Source organism: Lissotriton helveticus, chromosome 4_1 (assembly GCF_964261635.1).
Source record: "Lissotriton helveticus chromosome 4_1, aLisHel1.1, whole genome shotgun sequence".
Taxonomy (NCBI): Eukaryota; Metazoa; Chordata; class Amphibia; order Caudata; family Salamandridae; genus Lissotriton; species Lissotriton helveticus.
In genome coordinates this window covers 1,928,052,078-1,928,077,459 of record NC_136063.1, presented here as the reverse complement: position 1 = coordinate 1,928,077,459, position 25,382 = coordinate 1,928,052,078, and the positions used below count along the sequence as shown (strand labels likewise).

Sequence of the window (25,382 nt, the reverse complement as noted above, 5' to 3'; positions counted from 1 at the left end):
GACGAGTCCATGAAGGAGAGGGACCCGCATTGAGGTTGCGGTGTCGGCTATTCCCGGCCGCTGGTTTCAGGAACTTCGCGCACGCGGGCGGGGACCTGCCTTCCTTCCTCTGCCAGCGCCTGGCCTGCCCACACTCTGGTGGCGCCCGTGGTGAGGCCGCCAGGTTGTTAATTGGTCCCTGCCTTCTGACTGGCTGCCCGCCACCTTCGCCATTGTTGCTGCTGCTGCGTTTTTTTTTCCGTACGGTTTTGGAGATGGGGAAAAGGGATCCTAACCAGAGGAAGCTCAGCTTCGATAAAACACCCCTCCTCACCACGGACCCCCCGCCTGGCGCGGCCTCTAGTGCTAGCAGCTCAACGGACGGTGGCGACGCAGCGTCCATGGTAGCCACCATGATGGGGGAAATGCGCGCTGGCTTCAAGGCCCTGGACACTCGCTTCAACAGCCTAGAGAAAAAACTGTCAGACATTGGTTTCACGGTGCAAGCCCATGACCGCCGCCTAGACTTGGCGGAGTCCAGAATCTCAGATGTTGAGGACGGGGCCGCCAAGACACTGAAACGGCTGGAACGAGTCGAAAAAATTCTTAAGGATGTGGCCATTAAGAATGAGGACTTGGAAGCGCGTAGCCGGAGAAATAATTTTCGTATAATTGGAGTGGCGGAGACAACTGCCACGGGCCGGTTTGATACCTTTGTAGAACACCTCCTCATCGAACTGTTCGGAAAAGACACCTTCACGGCTGGATTTGTCGTCGAACCGGCGCATAGGTCCCTAGGGCCCAGACCGCGCACTGGGCAAGCGCCTCGTCCCATCATTGCCAGGATTATGAACTTTCAGGACCGTGACGCTGCACTCCGCGGCGCACGTGAGATGGGAGAGGTGCAGTGGCAGGGAAGCAGGCTGTCTTTCTTTCCGGATTATACACTCATGGTGCAAGAGGCACGTAGGAAGTACACTAGTGTCAAGGCCGCCCTCCGCAATCTTGGCTTGAAATACAGCATGCTCTACCCGGCACGGCTGAAGGTGGAGGTGAACGGCCGATTCCGCGTCTTCGACTCTCCGGCAGAGGCCCAGGATTTCTGCCGTGGCTACAAAAAGCAACCGGGCTCGGCTCCCGGCTCTAGGCCTCACTCTCCGCCTCAGACTGACACGCAGGCCAGTGCTGACTTGTTCGCTGAAACTGGCCTAGGCTGATCATCCAATGGCACTCTCTTCATGGGTCCTTCTATATGGTAGAGGAGAGTTCCGCTCTGCTGGGTTCAATTAGGGCCAATAACTCGTTGGTTGCTCTGCTGGGATGCCCGCATGGGGTGGCGTTGCTTCCCCCTATGGCGAATGCCTGTTTGTTTCGATTCTATTGGGGTTTAATATCTTTTAGTTTGCAGATATGTTCTATTACAATGTACGTTTTGCTATTTGTGTTCTGCACAGCTGTTCAGAGATTGTTTGGGTTCTGCCTTTCCTGGGGTGTTGGGAGGCTGGGTGGTAGGTGGGGGACGGGGTATATGTTTTTTTTGTGGCAAATTTTATTTCTGTTTGATTGCGAGATTCAAGGTATCGGCATGTTAGATGAATGCTCACCGTTTGCTATCCTTGATTTGACGCTATGGCCAGGTTAGGTCTGCAGTCTGGTCCTTCCAGGCTGAAGTTGATGTCATGGAATGTTCGTGGCTTGAACACCACTCGGAAACGCAAACAGGTTCTGCAATATGCTGACCGCCATGAGGTGGATATCCTCTTCCTACAAGAAACCCACCTGGTACAGGCGGATACTGTTTCACTGGCTAGGGGTTGGGGTACTCATTTAGTGTTTTCCACTTATAGTAGGTGTGCACGGGGGGTTGCGATTCTTGTCCACAAACGAATACCCTTTGTGTTTACAGACAGTAAGGTGGATGGAGAGGGCAGATATGCGTTACTTTCTGGTGTGTTGTATGGATACAAAATTGCTTTGGTAGGGATCTATGGCTCTAATACGGACTCCCCGGCCTGTTGCCATGACCTGCATCTCACGCTGCTCCACTCAGACATAGAGCTGCTGGCGTTGGGGGGCGATTTCAACCTATTGATGGACCCTAGCAGAGACAGCACGTCTTCCTCCCCAGATCGCAAGCCACTTGCTCGCGCGGCAGTAGCGGCTATTTGCTCACACTTCTTGCTGCTAGATGTAGAGGCCAGACTGCACGCTCACGCCCCAGCTTTTACTCACCATTCCAGCTTCCATAACACCAGCACCAGACTTGACTATTGGCTACTCTCTCCGGGCTTGGCGGGATGGGTGGTTGATCTCAGCACGCTTCCGCACACTCTTTCTGACCACTCTCCAGTGGTGTTGACTCTGGCGGTACCGAGGTTGGGTGGGTATGAAAGACAGTGGCGTTTCCCGGGAAGAGCCCTAGCGGACCCGGTCTCTACTGAGGAGATCCGTACTGCCATTGAGGACTATTTTGACATCAACACGGGCTCTGTGGCCACTTGGGCCACGTTATGGGAGGGGTTTAAAGTCACCATTAGGGGAGTCTGTATCACCAAGCATGTGGCGCTCTACGTGAGATTCGCGCTACTCTGGACCGAGTGGAGGCGGAGCTATTGGCGGTGGAAGGCGAGATTCTCGCTAACCCCTCGCCGACCCACGAAGCTAAGCGACAGGGAGTTGCGGTTTCTGGGCAAGTACCACACGGCACACCAATATGGTGAAGGGGATAGGCCGGGCAGATTATTGGCTCAGTTGCTCCGCCCACCACGACAAGCTGCATACATCACGGACATAATTGACTCACAGGACACGCACCATTTTTCCACCCCCGATATTTGTGATACCTTTCTGGCTTACTACCGCCGCCTTTACACTTCTGCCCTACCAGGGGACCACCGAGACCCAGGGTCGTATATTAATGAAATTGCCATGGTTTACTTGGAAAAATACATGCAAGACTTTCTGGCCGATCCCATCACACCGGACTCTATAATTGAAGCCATTGACTCCTTAAGGGGTTCTTCGGCGCCTGGTCTTGATGGCTTCACGGCCGACTTTTACAAAGCATGCAAGGAAGAACTGGTACCCAGACTTGTCGAGGTATATGCTGAGGCTCTGGAGTCCGGTGTTCTCCCCCCCACGCTCCGTGAGGCAGTCATTGTTTTGCTGCCCAAGCCGGGTCGCGACCCCTCGGACTGTAGCTCCTATTGTCCGCTGTCGCTCCTCAACCTCGATTATAAAATTTTGGCCAAAGTTCTGGCGATACGACTGGCGTTGCTGGTGGATACTATTGTATCACCGGCCCAGTCCGGCTTTGTCCCTCACAGGTCTACCTCCCTGAATCTCCGTACACTTTTCTCGGTCCTACATAGGATCGACCCCTCCACTCCGGCGGCTGCTGTGTTTCTAGACGCCGAAAAAGCGTTCGACACTCTGGAGTGGCCTTTTTTTCTGGCACTGATGCGGAGGATGGGCATGCCCGCCATGTTTGTAGCCACAGTGGAGCTGCTGTATACGGCACCCACTGCTCGCATTCGCTGAAATGGCACCATAACTGAGAGGTTCAAACTCTCCAGAGGCACCCGGCAGGGATGCCCCCTATCCCCACCCCTGTTCATCCTTGCTATGGACCCCCTAGTGCGACACTTTCAGGAGAAACATCTTCACAGGGGGCTCCAGTTCCGCACCGGACCACTCTTAGTCTCGCTTTATGCGGACGACATGGTCCTGTATGTCCGTACCCCAGAGATCAACCTGCAACACTTGCTGTCAGAGATCGCTCGCTTTGGCGAATACTCAGGCCTCAAAGTCAACTGGCACAAATCGCAGCTGTTTCCGCTCACCCCCGCCACCACACGGTGGCCTTGCTCCTTCCCACTGGAGTGGTGCGAGGACTCTGTTAAATACTTAGGGATCCACGTGCACCTTGACACAGTGTCCATTATTCGTCTGAACTACGGACAAGCCCTGGATTTTTTGGAGGATAATACGGACCGGTGGCTCCGTCTCCCTCTGTCTATGGCTGGCCGGATCGCTATCGTCAAGATGGTAGTCCTCCCCCGGATTTTGTACCTTTTCAATAACATCCCGATCCCTCTCACTAAGATTTTTTTCACCCAACTACGCACTGCCCTGTTACGGCTGGTGTGGGGGGCGGTAAAAACCCAGTGTGGCCTGGCGCATACTTACGCTGCCGTATGAGAGAGGGGGGTTTGGGGTACCAGATTTTTATCTTTACTACTTGGTCGCGCAGTGTTCGTATGCTCATCCTTGGTTTCACCCGGATGCTAGAATCCCACATTTGAGACCGGAGGCTGATGCGGCGCTCCCTGTGTCACTTAACGCAATCCTCCCCAAAGGTCCCCCCCGGGACCCACATGACATACACCCGCTGTCCACCACTGCCTGGGCCTGGGACAAGATGAGACGATTACTACACATAGACAAGGTATACTCCTCTGCTCTTCCTTTACCCAACCCTCACTGGCTCCCCATCACCGGCGAGTTGGTGATTCGTTGTACGCTGCCAAATTCCAAATACTCACGATCGGTGACCTGTTCCCAGATGGTCATGCTTTCTCTCTGACAGAAGACCCCCGCTTCACCGACCGAACATTCATGGATGCCTTCACTTTCATGAGACTCCGCTCGATGTTACGAGCTGAATTTCCCACATTCCTCCTTCCCCCTGAAGACAACCCCGCACTTACATTCATAATACAAAACACATCAGGGGCGCATGTGGTGTCCAAGCTCTATAAACTGTGCTTGGCCTCTCTTCCAGCGTCAGACGGGGTGGTGCGCGCTGCGTGGGAGCGCGATCTGGGCACACAGATTTCGGAGGACCAATGGGAGGCATGTTGTGCTATGACCAGGGATGTATCCATGAACAGTAGACACAAGCTCGTACACTTTAAATTCTTGCGACGGATGTATCACACACCGGCACTTGCTCACAGAATCGATGCCAGTAGGCCCCACTGCTGCCCCAAATGCAACGCCCCGCAGGCGGACTTCGCACATCTGTCTTGGACTTGCCCAAGGTTACACACTTACTGGCTGGAGGTCCACCGGGTTTTGGGCGACATGTTGGGACTGACGTTGAGTGTTACACCTGAAATTGCGTTGCTGGGCTACGTTGCAAATTTCCCCCGCCATCTTCGTAGATTGGCGTCCATTTGCTTCCTCTTGGCCAAAAGGGAGGTGGCGCTGCTCTGGTGTGCATGACGCGCTCCGACGATCCCTTCATGGCTTAGGAGTGTGGCCTACTGCAATGTGAATAGTGTGGAATATTCGGAACAAGTTCCAACTGCTTCCCGCCCAACTGACATTTGGGGTCCATACCGACAATACATTGCGAAACTCGCTCAGGAAACGCCTTCCCAGTCACTTCATCCTATCACGCCAACAGGGGTGGGCTAGAGCAAGGGCGGCTCGGAAGACGCACTCGACAACTCATTGCTGTGCGTGCTACTTGCGCTTGCCCCATGCTTCACGCGGCTGAGTGTTTGTCGTCTGGTGGTACACTGTCCTTGACAACAATTATTATGTCTCGACTGCTATTCATTGCTCCCGCGTTCCCTATGGAGCGTAGGGCACGCCGCCGACTTCGGCTCGCTCAGGACGGTGCTCCGGACAGTATGCCAGGGTACATTTACCTGTACAGTCCACTGCCCTTTTTATTAATGCTCATCTGTGTTTGTTCTTTCTTGATGCCCATTCCAGGGAAGCAGGGGGCTTGGTGGCATTTTTTGAGTCTGTGCTGATAACATTGCCCATAGTGGTATTTGAAACATCGCGAACCGGCTGACTGTATTGGTCTTGCAATCTCGTAGATATGATTTTGTTTTTTGGTTTTTACTTTGATTTAAATTTCTGTGATGTTACTTCTGTTTTCTGGTTTTCTGTTGCTGTATTTCAAAATGTTGAGCCTTGTATCGTTCTAAATGATCACTACGCAATCCTACTGTGTACACCAGTATTCAACGTGTGATGTTATATGTGGCATCTGATAATTTCTGTACTTGATATGTTAATTGTTCTTTCCACTGTGGCTTGCCTATTACGCTTCAATAACAATATTTAAAAAAAAAAAAGTATTGCAACGGGGTCTCCATCAACAGAATATTTCTGGTCTGCTCATCTCTAAATGAGGTGGGCAGACCAAAGGTTTAGTGAGCAGGGTACTCTGTTGCATTTGCCTTAGTGTACCTGTTCGCCAAACTCTAAATTTGGCCCTTAATAGTGATCACTTATTTGTACCATAACAGTTGTATTAAATTGTAATTTGGTTATCTGCAAAGAGGTATTCCTAATATTTAATAAAGCTGAACTGAACTAAGCACTGCAGGCACTGTGCCTTCTCCCACTCCAGGATGAAACTTGAAGTGGATGAGAGATTGATCCTCATATCCAATGCTTTCAATTAAATGTGGAAGAGAGCCCCAAAGTGACTTTTGACAAATTAGAAAGGTGACCCAGGAGTGCTTGAAGAATGGAAAGAACGTATTATTTTTTTGGAGTGACTGAAAGCAAGTATACCCAGCAAGTGGAAAAAGAGTATGTTTTTGGTGAAGTGTTGTGTGATCATAATGTTTCATCATAGATGCCTTTCCTTGAGAGAGATGAAATGGTGCTGCTTTCAATAGTGTAGACCAATCCCTAAGATAAATATCATAGTGGAAAGGCTGTAGAGTGCTCCTGGTGATTACTTTTCACATGTGGGTTTGGTCATTTCTTAGAGGGATAGATTGTTGGCAGTTCTTTACAGTGACAGTGTGTTGTGAGTGTTGTGGCTCATTGATTTGAGTAGGACATGAAGCTCAATTAGCTTATGTTCTGTGCAAATGATGTTCAAGTGCTGTGCCTGACAGTCTGATGAATGTTCCTATACAAGTCACCCCTTCGTAGACAAGAACTAGACCAACTCATGTTTGATTCTGACATTACCATAAGATTATCATACATTACCACCTCACAAACCTATTCCATTATAATGTAAGTTAAGGACAATATGATGCTGGACATGCATCCTCCACTATGGGTACCCACATGGTTAGGCAAATTGTAATCTGGTGCTTCTACACCGTGGGAAGGATACCTGGATCATGGAGCTGTAAAACTATTGTTAAAAATACACATTAAATGTGTTTATTAACACATATCAGCAATAGTTAGGTAAATGGGTCCCAAATGCTCTAAATAATACTTTTTCAATATTTGTCCATTATCATCTGACACGTGCTTAAAAACACCATTGGTAAATTGAAGGATAGAGCATTTTTGGGTTAGATAACATGCACTGTATCAGCAACCTTGCAGTGTTGCACTGGTGACTGAGCCATTTTACACTAAAAGTAGCAATAAGTAATCAGTGCTAAATTTCATTTTAGGAAGTACAAGTGTCGTTTTGCACTGATAGATTCGTGTAACTGTAATTTTGCACTGGTCGATCTGTGTAAATGATGTTTTGAGATAAAACAGGTGTCTGATTGTCCTGTTGTCCAAGTGCAGAGAATTATTTCCAGGCAAAAATGTTTTTATAAGTTGACACCAAGCATGGAAGTTATCTTTCTGAAGCATAAATTGTTACCGTGGTCAGAATAATGTCTGATAGAACTAAGCTCCTACTTGTGCCATACTAATATTAATAGAACATGATATACATAGAACATAGGGCTTAGGCAGAATTGCTTTACTGCACCATGATGCTTCTATACCTCTCTCACTCAACCATTTTCACCCAGTCACAAAACCTGCCACTCCTCATAGAATTCGTCCTTGTTGTTGGTTTATCTCAAAGAGAAGATGGCACAGTGTTAGACTTTTCTCCTGGTTATCAAATTTACACATAAACAAAATTATATATTGCAAGTATTTTTTTAGAAATGTGATAAGCTTGTGTATCAGTGCTTGATGAATTTGATTGTACTATAGTCCACGAAAAAGAATAAACGTAAAAAGACTCAGAACATCATTAGAGGTGTAAGACTGAAAAGTACTTGTAAAATGCTGACATTACATACCTGTTTCCGAGCATGGCCATGCACTTCTGCCGGCATGTTGAATGTACTTCGGTATAGTGTTCTAGCGATCAGAAAATAATAAATAGAAATAATTGATAATGGTATGATATAGAATACCAAAAAGCACATGAGGGCATGGACCTCTTGCAGTATTTTTTCAGAAACTGGGTAAGGAGCACAGGCTTCAAAAGTAGAATTTTCATCTGGACTTATAAATATGTATATATCTGAAAACACCGCCTCTGGAACAGCAATTAACATAGAGATTATCCAAACGCAACCAGCTTTGGCACAAGTCTTCATTACTGCATCTGATGTCTGCAGCTCTAGTGGCTTCACAATCGCTCTGTATCTGCAATTAAAGTTCACAAGAAAAAATATTTAATTAAAACAGAGTTTTTCTTTCTCTGAAATATATTAATTTTAAAATCATGTTATTTAAATCAAATGTATTCTTGCATCTTATTTGGCGTATCATGGCTAAATCCAAGCAGATGAAGAGGCATATATCTGTAGCGACTAGCCAGACACAACAAAACTGAAATGAACAGCTGCTTATCATGAAAATTTCTGAGAAAAATCAGAGGATAATGTTTTTAAGGTGGGATGTCAGAGTCTCAGTAGAGGTCGATACCACACAAAGCAGACATTTGTAATACATGCTTTTCTACACTACTTGCTCTTGAAATAAATACTGGATTTATTTCACAAAAATAAGTGGTTTTACAACTCATGTTTCACGAGTATGATGTTATAACTTTAAATTAATTTCATATATATTATTCCCTCTACTAACTAATCTCTAATAGTACTTAGATAATGATAGCCCCAATCCACACTTCTGAGATTCACCATAGCCCTTTCTGTGTCCTCTTTGAATTCGGGAAAAAATTAGCTTTCTAATTGTAATCAGAACTTTTGCTAGCTGAGTGCAAAAAAACAGGAGTTGCAAAACCCATGCTTCACAGGGATAATGACTCATAAATGAATCTTCATAATGACCAAGAAGACGCATGATCGTTCTGATTTACTTCCCTCCACATAACTGATCTCTAATATTAATTAGATATTGATGGCCCTGATTGACATTTCTGCAATTCACCATTTCCGCATCCTGTTCGTATAAGCTAAACAAACCTAAACATTCAGTTGCAATCTAGATTCATTGTTATATGAACTTTGCAGATTGGCTTCAAGAAACCTCTCGATTCTAAAGAAATCATGTTCTTCTTAGAATAGGAAAATGTGTCCTTTACTAAAACCCTACATTCTGAATGACATAATTAAACACACTTTGAACTTTAAATCTTTTAAAAACATGTTTTTCTATCAAAATATATTAAATTAAACAAGACATATGAACGTACTATCGGGTGACAATGATTTGTGGGAAAATGCAGAATAACAAGCACTAAAGCACAAAGGGATATGATGTGCAAATGACAGTACCATATTTCAGTAGACAATACATGCATTAATATAAATACTGTTTTAATACTTTAACACAAATGTTTGTATTTGTCTGTATCTCGTCTGCCTAGTCTACAATGCTGCTTATAAGAAGAAAGCCATATCGCTAACAGGCTGCTGGAAAAGTCGTGAAGACTCCTTCTAAAGGAAGGGGAAGCACTGGTAGCTTAAGTGTGGGAAGGAGAGAGGACGTGCACAGTGACATCTTACATAAATACATGTTTATTTAAAGATTGGTGCTTATGTTTGTTTCTAAATGAACAAACAGCTAATTCCCATTAAAGGTTGTTAGATGACTCTTGGAAAAAATATCATGCTTACAATTGTGACATTAAATATGCACAACTTGCAAAATCTAATTAACAAGCATTTGCAATGCAATAGGTCTCGCATTTGCGAGAGTTTAAGCTATTTACAGTGTGGATGACAATGCCTTTTATTTATGTTTTAAAAGCCAAAACATATATAAAAAGCATTGTAATTTACAATGCCAATAGCTCAAACTCGCTTAAATGCAAGACCTATTGCATTGCAAATGCTTGTTCAATCTTCTCATCAATGTTTAAAATCCGATCGGAGCCAAAGCCAAAGTGTTTCATCTACTGGGGTCTTTTTCCAAGCTAAAAAATTGTGCACAATTCAATATTAACAACATTAAAAGCATTACTGTGAAAACACCAGCGCCAATGTAATGCGACAGGCAAAGGACTTCATCTTTATCGAATCTTTATCTCCAGCTCCCTCCCAAATGGGAACCGATCCCACACTACTTTATGATACCTATACTAACTGGCTGTGCACAGCTCTTGACTCGGTGGCACCTTTGAAAATCCTCAAAGGAAAAACCAAATCAAAGAACTCCCCATGGTACACCCCTCAACTTAAAGAGCTGAAAAGAGGCTGTAGGAAACTGGAACGCATATGGCGAGTTTCCCATAATAATTTGGACAAACTTAGCTACCAAGAAGCAATTAAAAAATATAAAACAGAAATAAGCAATTCAAAAGCCGTGTATTTTGAAAGTTTAATTGCTAGCGCCTCAAATTCATCCAGGGAAATTTTTAAAATTGCTAAATCCCTCATAGACACCCCCACTACTTCTCCTGACCCCAGCAAAATCCAACTACGCTGTGATAGTCAGGCAGAATACTTTTATAATAAAATCCAGAATATCATTGCCACATTTGAACCAGCCAAAAACCTTACTTCAACACAGCTGGTGTCTTGCACGTTGAATGAGTTCCCTCTACTCAACGAGGAGCTATTAGACACTCTCATGCAAAAAGTTAAATCTGGCTCACCCATTGACCCGGCACCCCCTTTTCACCTACTTAAAATCAAGGAGACCATCAGTCCTATAATCCTTAAAATCTTAAACTCCTCCATTGCCACAAGCACAGTCCCAACAGCATGGAAACGTGCCCAAGTCAAAGCACTCTTAAAAAAACCCACCTTGGACCCCAATAACTTGGCCAATTATCGCCCTATCTCGCTCCTCCCCTGGATCAGCAAATTGCTGGAAAAACATATTAATGCCTCTGTTACCCAATACCTGGAACATAACCTCCTGCTCCACGACTCCCAAGCAGGCTTCCGCCCTAAATTAGGCACAGAAACGGCCCTGCTGACTGTGACGGAGCTGGCTAGGAAACAGATGGATCAAGGCGGCACTGTAGCAATTATGTTGCTAGATCTCAGTGCCGCCTTCGATACCGTCAATACTAGCATCCTCCTTGACCGCTTGCGTCATATAGGAATTTCAGGGAAGGCCATAATATGGCTTCAATCTTTTTTGGAGGAACGTTCCTTCGAGGTAGTCGAGAACGACGCCCGCTCAAAAACTTGGCCCCTTGAGCAAGGTGTACCACAGGGCTCGTCTCTGAGCCCTACCCTATTTAATGTATACCTTCAACCTCTGGCGGACATCGTGCGTTCGTTCGGCCTAGATATAGTAACCTATGCCGACGACACACAACTTGTGGTATCCATGAACCAGCTAAACACCTCTCCCCCTAATCTTATGAATTGTCTGGCAGCAATAAGTCACTGGATGACCCTCTCACACCTAAAGCTCAACGGTGAGAAGACGGAGCTTATGTTTCTGGGTAACTCACCAACCCCGAGCTCCTCGCTAGAGTGGCCCCCTAATATGGGGACCCCACCCCAACCCAAAACCCAAATAAAGAGCTTAGGTATGTGGTTGGACACAAAGTTGGATTTTAAGCAACAAGCCACCACTTTATCTGCCATCTGTTTTGGCCTAATGCGTATGCTCAGGAAGGTGTTGCCTCTTCTTCCCTTCCAGGCACGAAGGATTATGGTGCAGGCCATTATCCTGTCCCGTCTGGACTATGGAAACTCATTGTACCTAGGAGCCCCTAGTTCCACTACCAGAAGACTGCAGATTACCCAGAATGCAGCGGCTCGCCTTCTTCTCAACCTGGGCCGGCGAGACTCAGGCACAGCCGCACTCAGGAAACTGCATTGGCTGCCCATCAAAGCCAGAGTCGTGTTTAAATCTATGTGCATTATGCACAAAGCTATGTGGAAAACTGGCCCAGCCATGGTTTGCTCCTTTGCAAACCCTTACCTCCCTAAACGTAGCTTGAGATCCAGCTCAGCCTTCCTGGCTACCGTTAATAGAATTAATCGGGCAAGATGGGGAGGACGCTCCTTCTCTTGGAATGCCGCTAAGGCCTGGAACTCCCTGCCTGACACTCTCCGGGGCGAGCCTAATCTACTGAAGTTCCGTAAGGAACTGAAAACGCTCCTCTTCACCTAATCTGGCTCTGTGATCTTCCTGACTCAAACAATATAGCGCTACGAGGCCTCCGGGTAGAATGCGCTCAACAAAACCCTATTAATAATCAAGCATTACTCTTCTCTTTTGATGTATAGAATGACTCCTTACTTTTTAATAGATTCACTTTATAACATAATACATTAATGTAACCTTTAATACCATATAATATGTCAACAAAACTTGTTTATGTACAGACCATACACTGCACGACAAGATTCTTGCCCAAGCCACATACAAAAAAGAACAACTCTTCTAACACTCAGCCAACACGACTCAGAGAGGCCAGTACATGGCAACCTCTGCCATACTTCCTGACAGAACTTTCAAAACCAATCAGATTCTCACGACTGCGATGGAGCCGTGTACAGACTCCACGAGCGCTACTAGACCTTACCAATAGCAGAATGTCTGGTCTGCTACACAAAACTTAAGGCACCAAGGGTAAACCAGAGATAGAAGGCATGAAGGCGAGACGCGCTCCATGCTCAAAGTTGTTCCACACAAGCATTCAAATGAATGGATGTGAGCAAAAGAAAGAATCACATGACCCTAAACACACACATATCCTGTATTGTGCTACAGTGATGTCTTTGTTACTAACAGAAAACAACCGAGTCAACCAACTGGTGTACATGTTTATACATCAACTCCGTTTCAACCCAGGAAATAAACTAGAAGGCTTAAACTTATGTTTGCGGCGCATGTGATCCCCTAGTGCCTACTTGGCCAGGATGAGCAGTGCCCTTTTGGACACCATGACGGTGAAAGTCCCGGAGAACTTTTACTGCGGGCAGAAGGAGCGCGCCCACAGCCGCAGCAGACCGCAACACAGACCAGGAAGCAAGCCAGGTGCTGCTATACGACTCACGCTGCCCCGCTCCCGCCATCTTGAAGCTGGCCAGAGAGCAGCCCGAGCATCTAAAAACGTAATTTGGCGAGCCTTGCCAGAGAAGAGAAAGCCACGGCTTGACAAATTCTAGCAGCGGAGAATGCCGCTTGTGCCGCGCTGCTTACAAAAAGTGCACCACCAGTCTATAAAACTCCTGAAAAGCACAAATACGATCTCGTATACACCACACATTTTTAATAAAACTTAGCCACCTGCCACATATGCAACCACAACTCACCCGTTACCCCATAACCAACATCAATACCGCAAGTGGTGTGTGCAGCCGCCACTGCAGCACGGGGTGGCAACTACTTAAATAAAGTCCGCGCTATATAAAAATGCATAAATAACTAAATAAATAAATACCGCAAATCACCGCCGTCACTCTGCCGGCCTGCGACCAGGAAGTCAGGCAGGCCGGCGCGACAACCGGAAACAGGCAGTAGGAGGGCGGGAGCCTACCCCGCCTCCCACGGAAGAGCCGCGATTGGTTGCAGCACCGGAGCAGGCAGGAGCCTACCCTGCGCCCCGGTGCCGAAGAATGGAGGAAGAGTCCTGCTGCCGGTGAGTGGGGCTTCGCTTTGTGGCTGGCCTGCGAGGGCGGGGGGGGGGCATGTGTGGGCGCGCGCGTGGCGGCGGGCTGTGTATGTGTGTGAGCGTGCGTGTGTCTTGGAGTCTGTGTGTATGCGTGTGTGACTGTGGGGGAGGAGGAGGGGGTTGCCTGTCTGGGTGCCTGCGTGTCTGTGTAAGTGTAAGTGCGTGTGCGCGTGTGCGCGTGTGTGTGTGTATGCAGTGTGTGTATGTGCGCATGCGTGAGTGAGTGTTTGCGCAAGGGAATGAGGCAGGAGAGGGGCACGGCGCCGTGCGCGCTCACGAGGTCAAAACTGAGCAGCTCTGCGCTCGTGCACCCTCTCCTGTCCACATTCCCGAAAACGGGCGACATAAGGTCTTCGCTGCGCGAGACCTAAAAAAGCCAGGGTCTTCGAATATTCGCAAGCGTTCTGCCTGAATGTTATTTTGCTAAAATAAACGTAACGACATTAAAATAGCAATGATTTAATAGATTGCAGGAACACAAGAGGGTCAATCCAACCAGTTGGGAAATCATATTTGCTAGTTATCTGATTAACAAAGTAACCCCAAAAAACTCGTACAACAAGCCAGACACTTTGTTGACTGAACTTCAAAGGGATTAGACATTACTCATATTAGTTATATTAATGGTAGACTTTTTTATTAATGCAAGCACTTCAGGGGAGTCAGGGGAGGTAATAGGCAGAGGGTGTGTCCCAAACTGTACGGAATAATGATACCTTTGCTCAGAAAAGGACTGATCGGTTCCTTGTCTTGGAATTATTTTTGGAAAAATAGGTTCCTCTGTGAAGGGTTAGTTTTTTTTTACCGGATGCTGAATTCTCACCTACACACACTTGTGTGGCATACGTAATTATCTAGTTTGACCCTGGCTGTGGAATTGTACCCTGCGAGATGGAGACTGAGCCCCCAGATAGTAAATAAAGGATGTCAAACTGATGATGAAAAGGGAATTTATTTTGTTCCAAGGGTAGCTGAAGCCTGAAGCTGTTAAAATTGTGTCGTGAAAGGTATGGAAAGGCACATATATTTTACCTTCCTAGCACATGATTAAAAACCAGTTGAATGGCTCACGGAATGAATAAAAAATCCTTGAGTGTCGTAACTCAAGGTGTCAACATGTTTTTGCTCTCACAACATCACCTCAGAGAGCCATGGCATTCATCAGAGCAAAGTTGTCTGTGAACCACAACATTGGCAAAACTACAGACAGTCCCAAGTTAGGATGAGATAGCATGAAATATGAAAGGAAAAGGGTCACATGCAACCTGATTCGGCAATAGTGAAAGTGGACCCTTCCTGGATGTATTCATCTCAGGGGTTAGAGAACCGCGCCCCTAAGGTCCAGGGGAGATGCAACACTCACAGTTGGCTTGTAAGGTGTGAGATTCACACAAATATGTTGTCTCAGCTTGGAGACAATTTTAATTGTAAGTTATATGATTGCTTTAACCCTAAAACAATGTAGAATATAATGACACGGCTATTTATTACAGATAGTAGTCTTACACACACGCCTTCTTTTTTCATATTTTGTTTGGGTGCCCAACTCATTTTTATGCCTATAACGTGAATAATTAACAATTATCAAAGCAACCACAAGCAACTTGCACAACATGGCAGAAACTTCGCTGATTTAGCTTCAAAAGAACTAGAAATCACTTATTACTTAAGTTATGTTATTGGTAGACTAATAATTACATCTTTGTTGGCAGTACATAGCTGTTATAAATTATAGCTCACTATTAGGTAAGGAGGAATAAAGATTCATATGGATTCACAGAGCATACCTTCTACCATCAATTTTTGATGTATTAATACGTTTTAAGGTTGCATACAGTACTTTGTAATAATTTCAGCCTCACAATGGTTGTTAGCTTTATTATGAAGTTTAATGGAGCCACTATGAAAATGAAGATTTTTGCAAATATACCAATAAAATAATGGACTGCTATTAGACAAGATAGTGTTAGTTGAAATATATGACCAAAATAGTCACAATGTTTCTGGGATGTTACAACCATGAGTACAATTTCATATGAAGAATTCCCCATGGAGCACTTCTGGAATCTCTGTGAGCGTGTACCTGTACTGTCGGCCTGTTAAGCCTGGGACTGTCTCATCCACTACTCTATAACATGTGCTGGAGGACTGCTATCCTTTGAGAAGGTCCTCAAGTCGCCCACTTAGGAGTAAGAAGAAGGATTCACTACTATTGGGCTACTACTTCTACTACTATTGGGCCATGCAGTGTAGATGGAGTTCTAATTGGCAAGGGGCTCTACTCTTCTCAGGGTTTACAGTTTGTCACTGGATCACCTGTGTAGGTGCATTTGGATGGTTCATCTGACCTTCCTTGCCGCCTCTCAAATCCACCATTTGGGCTTTCATTATAAACCCATTAAATGGCCTAGATTTTACCTCCGGAGTTGCAGGTACTGTGGGTACTGATAACGCAAGGGGTGGGGAAAATCTAGTCTATTACAAGTTTGATCATTAGAGTTCACAGAGAAATGAGGTATTGCCAGGGGAATAAGTTGTTCAGGATCCAATTTGACTGGTCAGTCTTCATTATGAACAAGAATGAAACCCGGGAATAAAAGCAGAAATCTCAGTGTGAGAGTTAAGACATCTGCAGTTGTCCTGCTGATCAGAATTAAGAGGCAACTCGTAATAAGGGCCTTGGAGTGCGAAATGTAAATTACAACTAGAGTAGTCTAGTATCTGGTCCCCATCCCAGCTGTTTCCTTCCCCCAAGTGAAAGGGAAAGCAATGTTCCACTCACCTGCATGGGGAATGCCACAATACAATTGGAGGAAGTCCCCAGTCTAAGGCAGCAGCAGAGGACCTCCTCTAACATACATGGAATTACATATACAAGCTGCACGCAGTATACATAATGTAGGCTACTGAAGGAATCCTTTCTTTCATTGTAGTGCAATTACTAAGGGTCTGATTTAGATCTCGCCAGACGGGTTTCAACGTCACAATGGTGATGGATACCCCATCCGCTGAAATATAAATCCCATAGGATATAATGGGATTTATATTTCGGTCGCCGGGATATCCGTCACTGTTGTGACTGAGTTACCCATCTCCCAAGATCTAAATCAGGCCCTAAGTACCTGAAAACGTTTAAGGCAATAGCCTCCGAGGCAGACTTTTGGGACAGAAATGGCCCCCTGCATGGCTTTGGACATTGTGCACCCGAGGCCTGAGATCCCACAGCAAGTTTCTGGTTAATGTTGATGTTTTACCTCATTCCACTAGACTATAATGTATGTACAGCGACGGCCCATTCTGACACAGAAAGCAACAAAGATTTGGGCTCTGCGAGCTGAAGTGCCATACCATATGCACTCCTCCCCCTTTACTGCATATGAATAATGTCAGCTCACAGGCTGAGGTGGCTGACAGTGGAGGCAGTGACTGACTGTGGATGCTGGACAGCCATTTTTACCAGTTGCCTACGCAGGGATTGTCTACCGGCCTTCCTGTTTCACCTGGTCCTTGATTCCATTTGCAAAATTGATGTTGCATACATCTTTAACTCATTTATATCTGTAGTAGGATCAACGAGGAGCATTCATCCCAGAGCTGGCTGTGACAGCACAGGAATTCATTTTGAATCGCGTACATAATACCTAAGATGATGGTTTGGCACGGCACGGTAGACAGCAATATGAACTCCAGGACTTCTCCAAAGCCCATCAGAAGTCAGCGCAACAGGTTGTGTGGTGAGGCCTTGTAACCTTGGATACCCTGCAGCAAGCCTTGAAACCAGTGCTTTAAATTAGCTGGTACTCACTGGTATTGAATCCCTGCACTTTTTAATTTTCTCCCGTTGAGTACCAGCACTTTTTCTAGAACAAAGTGAGTACTGGTACTCATGGGGGGCTGAATTTGACCCAAACAGCGCTCCTCTCACCAATCAACTGATACCTAGGCGAACCTTTAACCTTCACTGCACAGATTTAATCACAGCAGTTTTTGACCCCAGGACACAGCGTGAGCTACTCTGGAAGTCATCAGAGAAGGGGTGTGGCTGCAGGGTGTTTAGATTATCCTTTGCTTTTTCACAGTGAGGACAGAGAGGGGGGCTGTACAATCTAATGGGCAAAGCTGTGGGGCACACTGTTCAGGATAGAATATGCCTTTGACAGAACAAAAGAACATTTTACTATTACTTTCACGATCTCTAACCATTGTTACACAACTTATTTGCCTATTTGCATATGTAAATAATAAGGGATCTTGTTATCAAACAACCTGATCTCTATTTTATCGACCTTGGACGGAAGCGACGGTACATCACCTGGGCTTACATACGGCTGTGTTTTTAACAAAAGCCACTAAATGTGTTGCATGGCTAGGTATGTATGAGTTATTCGCTCTCGTGGTTGCAATGTATTGCACACTGTGATCGACTACCATCAGTAGGAAAACAGACATTTTTCATTTATTCTGCACTCCCAGGTGGTCCTCTGTACAAAGTGTTTTGGTATAAGCACAGAAAACATATTTAATTTGTAAGAAGCCCCATCTCCTGACCTTGACTTCATGTCATTGGTCATATTTCGATTCAAAAAGACCATCCTGCCATTTGTATCATGACTTGAAAGCCTGTTCCTTTTCTTTTTAATATTTATTTAATCGACAATTGCAAATGCAAGAATAGAGTACAGTAAATATATGAGACATAATGTCCTATTACTTACCGGTAATCTTCATTACTCCTGGTCCCGTTGACCTCGTCCCATTCCTTAAAATATGGAGATGACCATCTCTACGACAGAAAAAAAGAAAGGAGCATGCTGGGATACCCTACCTGCTCCCTCCCACTGGGAGTACATAAGCGGTACCAGCCCAGCATGCAGCCTGAAATACCAAGCCAACAACAGGAAGGCCGGCCGCAAGGGAGGGAGGGAGGGAAGTAAGGAATGGGACGAGGTCAACGGGACCAGGAGTAATGAAGATTACCGGTAAGTAATAGGACATTACCCCCAGGTCCCTCCTGACCTCGTCCCATTCCTTAAAATATGGAGAATACCAAAGCAGAGAAGCCGGCCTTCCGGAACCCCACCAACAACAAGGGCACCAGACCAGAAAACAGAACCCCACAGACCCGAACCAAGACCCCCAAAGGCCAGAAGGGGGCTGCCACGAAAACAAGAACCACCAACCCGGCAAGCCGGAAGGGAGGCACAGAAGTAGGAAGGCCAGCAGAAGCGAGCGTGACCCAACGGAGAAAGGAGCCAGGAAAGGGCAACCAACCCGCGATAAACCCTCAAGGGCGAAGCCCCCGGAACCAGGCTCCACCAGGCCGCCAAACAACTAGAGACCAACAGGCCAACCCAGCCCAAAGGACAAGGGCAGAAAGAGCAGCCCGCACAGGGCGGAGAAGCCGAAGGACCAGGAAGGAACAAAGCAGAAGGACGACCCTCACACAGCAGGGGAAGCCCCCAGCAGAACCGAAAGAGGGCAGCAACAAGGAACCACAAAGGAACCAGGCCACAGGGCAGGGCCGACCAAAGGGCAACCCCAGCAGAACCAACCGGGCGAAGAACCCGGAGCTCCAGAAACGACCAAGACCGGAGCAAACCCCCAAAGCAGGAGGCACCAGGACAAAAAAACAGCAACCACCATAACAGAGGGCAGGGAGAGCAAAAAGCCCAACAAAAAACAGACCCGGCAAAACCAAGGGCACAACGAAGAAAGACAAGAAAGGGCCACACGGAACCAGGGAAACCAAAACCCCAGAACCGGAAAAGGAGGAACCGACCCCCATGAGGTAAAAGGGGGACACCACGGAACCACCGAAGGTGAAACCCCAAAAGCAGAGGACCAACAACAAGGCCCACAGCCCAACCCCAAGAAACCAGCCGCAGAAGAGGCAGGCCAGCCAGCCAGGAGGCACACAACAGCGGACCACCAGGACCCAGAAGGAGAGCCAAAAAGGAACCTCCAACCAGGAAGGAGCCCAGGAAAAGCACAACAGCCAACCAGAGCCAGACCGCCCCAGAAAGCAGAACCAGAGGGAGGGAGCCCAGAGCCCACAAAACGGACCCAGCGCCAAATCCAACCGAAGGGAGCGGAGCCGGAAAGGACCGAAGACCATCCCAGGACCACGAGAAAGCCCAAGAGAAGGAGCAGCCAGGAAAGGACCCCAGCAGGGACCAAAAAGGACCCCAAGCAAAGAAGGGCCACACAGCACAAAGCTCAACACCACCAAGGAAGAGCACCAGCGACCCAACCGGAAAGCGAACGGGACGCCAAAACGGAGACCGGGAGGCAAAACCACAGAGGCAGTGCCCCGGCCCCCAGAGCACACGGGGAAAAACCCCGTTAACCGAAAGCAAAGAAGAGGAGCCCCAAGAAGCCCAAGGTGCACCCCGCAAGAAGGGAGCGCGAAGGAACACCCCAGCACTACCAAGAGAGCAAAGGCCGAAACCAGCCCACGCGGCACAAGGCCAAACGCCAGGCCCACAAAGCCCAAGACCCAAAGCAAAATACACACCGCAACCCAAGGCAGAGCGAGAGGGGCGGGAAGCAGAAACCCGGCCACACCAGGAAAGGCAGACACCCAACCCCACAAGCAGGGAAAAGGCACGGCCAACAGGGCAGGGCACAAGAGCCGAACAACCCAAGAACAAGAGGCCACCCAAAGCAAAAGCCAAGGACGACCAACAAATCCCAGCCACCACCGGAGGGAAACAGGACGGCAGGCGAGGAGAACCCCGAGCCAACACCACCAAAAAGGCCAAGGACCACCAGCACAGAGGAAGGGCCCGACAAACCCACTCCCCCCGCAGAAAACCCGAGGGGGGGGGAGGGCACCACCAGAAGGCAGACACCCCGAGCACAGGGCAAGCAAAAGCACCCGAAGGGAGCAAGAAGCGCCCAACAGCGAAAAACCGTAGGCAGGCAGGCAGGCAGGCAGGCCGGCACCCAGACAGGCACACACCCCGGTCGAACCAACAGAAGGGCAGGAACCAAGGGGCGAAAGGAAGAAGCAGAGAGGCCACACAACTGGGGAGACCGACACCCAAAAACCCACCAGCAGGGAAAGGGCACAGCCCAGCCAGGACCGGCAAACAGGGCGGGGCACAGGAGCCAAGCACATGAAGAACAAGCGCCCACCTAAGGCAGAGCCACGACCCAGCCACCACCGGAGGCAAGAGCGGCCAGCCAAGCAAAGCCCCAAAGCACAAACCAGCCAGAGAGACAAGAGGGGAGAAGGAAACCACAACAGGAAACCAAACCCCACCAGGCAGAAGGGGAGAAGCAAATCCCCCAACAACAGGACCCAACAGGAGCTTAACCCATCTGGCCCGGAGCCAACAGCCGAACAAGGACAAGGCGCCACCAGGACAGAGGAAGGCCCCAACAGCTCCCCGACAAGGAAACAAGGGGAGGACACAGGAACCCGCCGAAAGCCAGAAGCCCCGAGCAGAGCCCAAGCAAGGCATCCTAGAGGGAGCAGGAAGCGACCAGCAGCGGAAAAACCGCAGGAACCTGACAGGCACGCACCAGGACCGAACCCACAGGAACGCCAGGAACCAAAGGGCAGCAGGCCGCAGAAAGCGAGCCACGGCCCCGCAGGAAGATACCCCAACAGGGACGGCCAGGCAGCAGGAGGACCAGAAGCCAAAGCCACAGGGCAACACAGCCGCAGAGTACAAGACCTAAGGACAAGCACCAGCATGCCAGATTGAAACAGCAAAGCAAAGCAGCAAGAACCCCGGAACCAGAAAGCACAGGGAACCGCAGCGGCAGGAGAAGGCCAGAAACACGAGCCCGACAAGGGCCAACCCGAACTCCCAAAACAGCACCCAGGCCAGGGGAACAGGAAAGAAAAAACACAATCCACGCCGCAAGGTCAAGCCAACCCAAGAGGCATGCCAACGGCACACAGGAGAAAACAGAGGCGACCCAGGAACACAGAGGACCAGGGCGCAGGCAGGAAGGAAGAACCGCACAATCCCAAAGAAAAAAAGGGGAAACGGCCACCACACCAAGGGCACAAGCGCACCCCACCAGGGGCAGAACAACCGCAGAGCAGGGGAGTCCAAGCAACAGGGGACCCCCCCCCCGGCAAGAAAGAAGGGCCGGAGAACCCCCGAGAGAGCCAAATGGGGGAGGCCCACCCGAACCCAGGGCCACTCCAAAGCCGAAACTCCAGAGGAGGAGAAAGGACCGCAAGGAGGCAGGAAGAAAGCACCCCCAGCCCACCGCCTCGACCAACAGAACTCAACCAGCCGAGGAGGCACGGGGAAGGCAAACCAAGGCAGCAAGCATCCAACAGCAACCCCAGCAGCAGAAGAGCAAGGGGAGCACAGGAGACCAAGAGACATGCGGTAACGAGTGGAGGAAACTGAGGAAAACAGCACCCACCCCACTAGACCGGCAGAGAGACGCCCAAAGGACGTCTCCCAGCAGCAACAGTCATGGACAACAGGCCAAGAGACGGAACCAAGCCCATCAAGGCCAACCCGCCCATACACAGCCCAACCGCCATACCGCAAAGAAGGACAGCGAACAGGAAGGAAATAGGGACGGACCATACATGGTACTCACCAGGGGGGTAGGAAGAGGGCCCCAAAAGCACACCCCCAACAGAGAGCCCAGGCGCCCACCAGAACACCAGCGCTGGGCAGAGAAGCCCCCCCCCCCCACAGAGGCCACCGCAAGAACCACACCGGCCGCAGGGAGGGAGCCCAGGACCAGGCCCAGGAGGAACCTGTAAAAGAAAGACAGCAGGAAACACGGGACACAGTAAAAAGAAAGAAACAGGAACCGCTTCGCGGTACTCACCAGGAGGGCAGGAGGAGCGCCCCAACAGCCCACCGCCCTCCAAGAGACCGCCCAGGCGCCCTCCAGGACAACAGCGCCAGGCAGAGCAGACCACACCTCGGATGAAGGCCGGAAAGAGACAGCCCCAAACACAAGGGAACTGCCAAGGCAAGGCTCCACAGCACGAGGGGATCGCAGCACAGTGGCACGGCACAGAACCTCCAGAATCCAGGGAGCAGCCCGCCACACGGCCAAGCAGCACCAACACAGCCAGAAAGTGCGGACGGCAGGCACAGCAAGGAATACACACCCAGCAACGCCAGAACATGATTGAAGCCAACAGGACCTCGAAGGCCAGCAGGCGGACCACCATCCAGTCGTCGACACAACATGTATATGCTTCACCTGTTAGTGAACTATTAGACAATAGATCCACCAATAATGATATCCTTCGGCATGTCCACGACGTTCCGATTGCATTTTGTGTAATAGGCATATTAGGATAAAGCAGCATGTCAGGCACCCCACCAAGCATGTCCCGCAAATGGCCGGAGAAACATGCTCGGGGAACGAAGAAAGGCTGCAAAGTCACGGAGGCCGGAAAACCGGGGAGCAAAGCCCGGCAGAGCCCCCCAGGAACCTGCAACACTCCAGCAGCAGCGCGTCTCCCACCACCGGCCAAGCCCCAGGGAGACGCGCAAAGCAACCCGGAAGAGAACCGGCAGAACCAGCGTCCCAGCCGCAAAGGGCCGGGCGGCATCCAACGCGGCTCCCGGCAAGCCGGGCAGGCCAGGAGGCCGCGGAGCAGGACGTAGAGAAGCCCAGCAGCCCGACGCGTCCCACAGAGAGGAGGACTTCAGGGACGAAGAGGACAGCCCAGCAGCCCGACCAGAAGACCCTGAAGCCACTGCAGGTAAGAGAACAGCAAAACTCCATCCATTCTGTCAGAAGACAGAAAAAAGAACAGGCTGCATGCTGGGTTGGTACCGCTTAAGTACTCCCAGTGGGAGGGAGCAGGTAGGGTATTCACCAAAAAGGGGGGGCTGAACTGTTCCTACAAGGAGTGGGAAGTTAAAGGGAGGACTAAGAAAGGACTAAGCAAAGACTGGCGTGACCAGAGGTGTAAATATAACACCTGTGGGCATCCCTTTTGTTGGATGTATTTGCCTCACACACCCCGAAGGATGTCATGCTTCATCATCGGCGGTTGCTCCTCGTCGGGGGGGCGGTGCAATCCCCGACGGGCACACCTCAAAGAGGGGCACTTTGGCGGAGATCTTTTGTATCCAACTGCCCTATGGTGAAGTGTGGGTGTGTGGGCGGGAAGGCAAATGAGCCTGAGGTGATAGTTAAAATGCAGCAAGGGGTGCCGGAAACTATTTTATTCTGGTGGTCCCCCTACTACAGTTAAAATCGTGAAAACAAGCTCGCTCAGTGTCACCTCGTTAGGTAGAGTGACTCATGTCGAGCTAAGAAAAACAACAAGTGGTCAACATGTTTCTCGCAAATGGAACAATATCCTGCGATTCATCAGGACCTTAAAAAGTGAAAACTATAAAGTAAAGAAACTCAAAAACATGCCAGTGTCATGTATGTGGTGTGGGTATATTTTACCTCGATGGAAAGTCCTATGCCTGGATCATGAGAAAGAAAGGAGATACATATTAGTAGTACATTTCTCATTATAGCAGCATGGATTGTCAGCGCCAGAATGTGAACATAGTCAGGCATGCTTGGGGCAGTGTGGGGAATAGTCACTACCTCTCCATGCCAAGTGGTTTCAGCGTGCAGTGTGAGGTGCACACACACTCTAAGACTATATCAGTGGGAAGATACAGGTTTAAAAACAAATGTTAAAACAGCAAGCAACTACAAAAACACCATAATGGCTCAGAGTGGCATAACGAACATTGATTGTGTGAGTGACAGCATCTAGAACTCAGAGTGGTCTGTCAAATCTAGGTGTCACACAGGATAATGAAATAATAATAATAAGCGCCGGACTCACCTAAGGGTTAAGGGCTAAGTACCACATGAGTGGTCGGCGGGTCAGTACATCGGGGTTGAGCCTTCAGATTTAGCTAAAAGGTAGATGTATTGCAAAGGGGTTAAGGAAAATGCTCCGGAGTACTCAGGTATGGATACAACGCGGAAGCGCTGTAAAAAAGGGTTTTGGAAGCCGGTATTAAAGCCTCCAGACGATCAGGTCTCAGAGCGAGCCCCCACATCCATCCTCTTACCTCAATCAGCCCGTGTCCGCGTGGGATCACCTACCCATCTCCGCCGAGCTCGGATAGATGGGTAGTGATCGCGGCGTTTGTTTATATTGAAGACTGACTCATGGGTTTCAATCGTTACCGCGCCTCTCGCCAATGTCATGTGACACGGGCGGTGACTAGGTCGGCCATGATGTAATGGTCAAATAGACCGCGTAGTTCATGGAAAAGTAGAGTGCGAATGGAAATAAATGTATATTATATCGGTTTCTATGAAACCAGGTTGTATTATATCTAGTTCCATGCAAAGTACTCCCGAAAAAATGTCATTACGACATAGGTTTGTAGGAGTTCATGTAATTACGTGGTCCGGTCTATGACCGTGTCAGTCATGGTCGGGGAGGCCGGGAACAAGTAAAATACAAGTGGATTGCAATTAGGAATTTTACAGTGTATAATCCATCGGTATTGTAAAATTAGGTAGTGTTATATCTATTTCCATGAGGTATGTTCCGAGAGTATTTTGTTACGACAAGATTTGTGGAAACACAGGTGATCACATGGTCCGGTGTGTAACCATGTTGGTCATAATGTTAGGAACCGGAAAGAATGGG

At 48.4% G+C, this 25,382-nt stretch overlaps 1 protein-coding gene across 1 annotated transcript in view; it reads right to left on the bottom strand.

Annotated features, from left to right (window-relative positions):
• Window positions 1-25,382, bottom strand: part of BRS3 (bombesin receptor subtype 3) — a 203,679-nt gene that overhangs the window by 32,739 nt on the left and 145,558 nt on the right. The window contains exon 2 of the mRNA XM_078685954.1: window positions 8,004-8,355. Coding sequence (XP_078542080.1) covers window positions 8,004-8,355 — 352 coding nt within the window. The remainder of the gene's footprint in view (window positions 1-8,003; window positions 8,356-25,382) is intronic.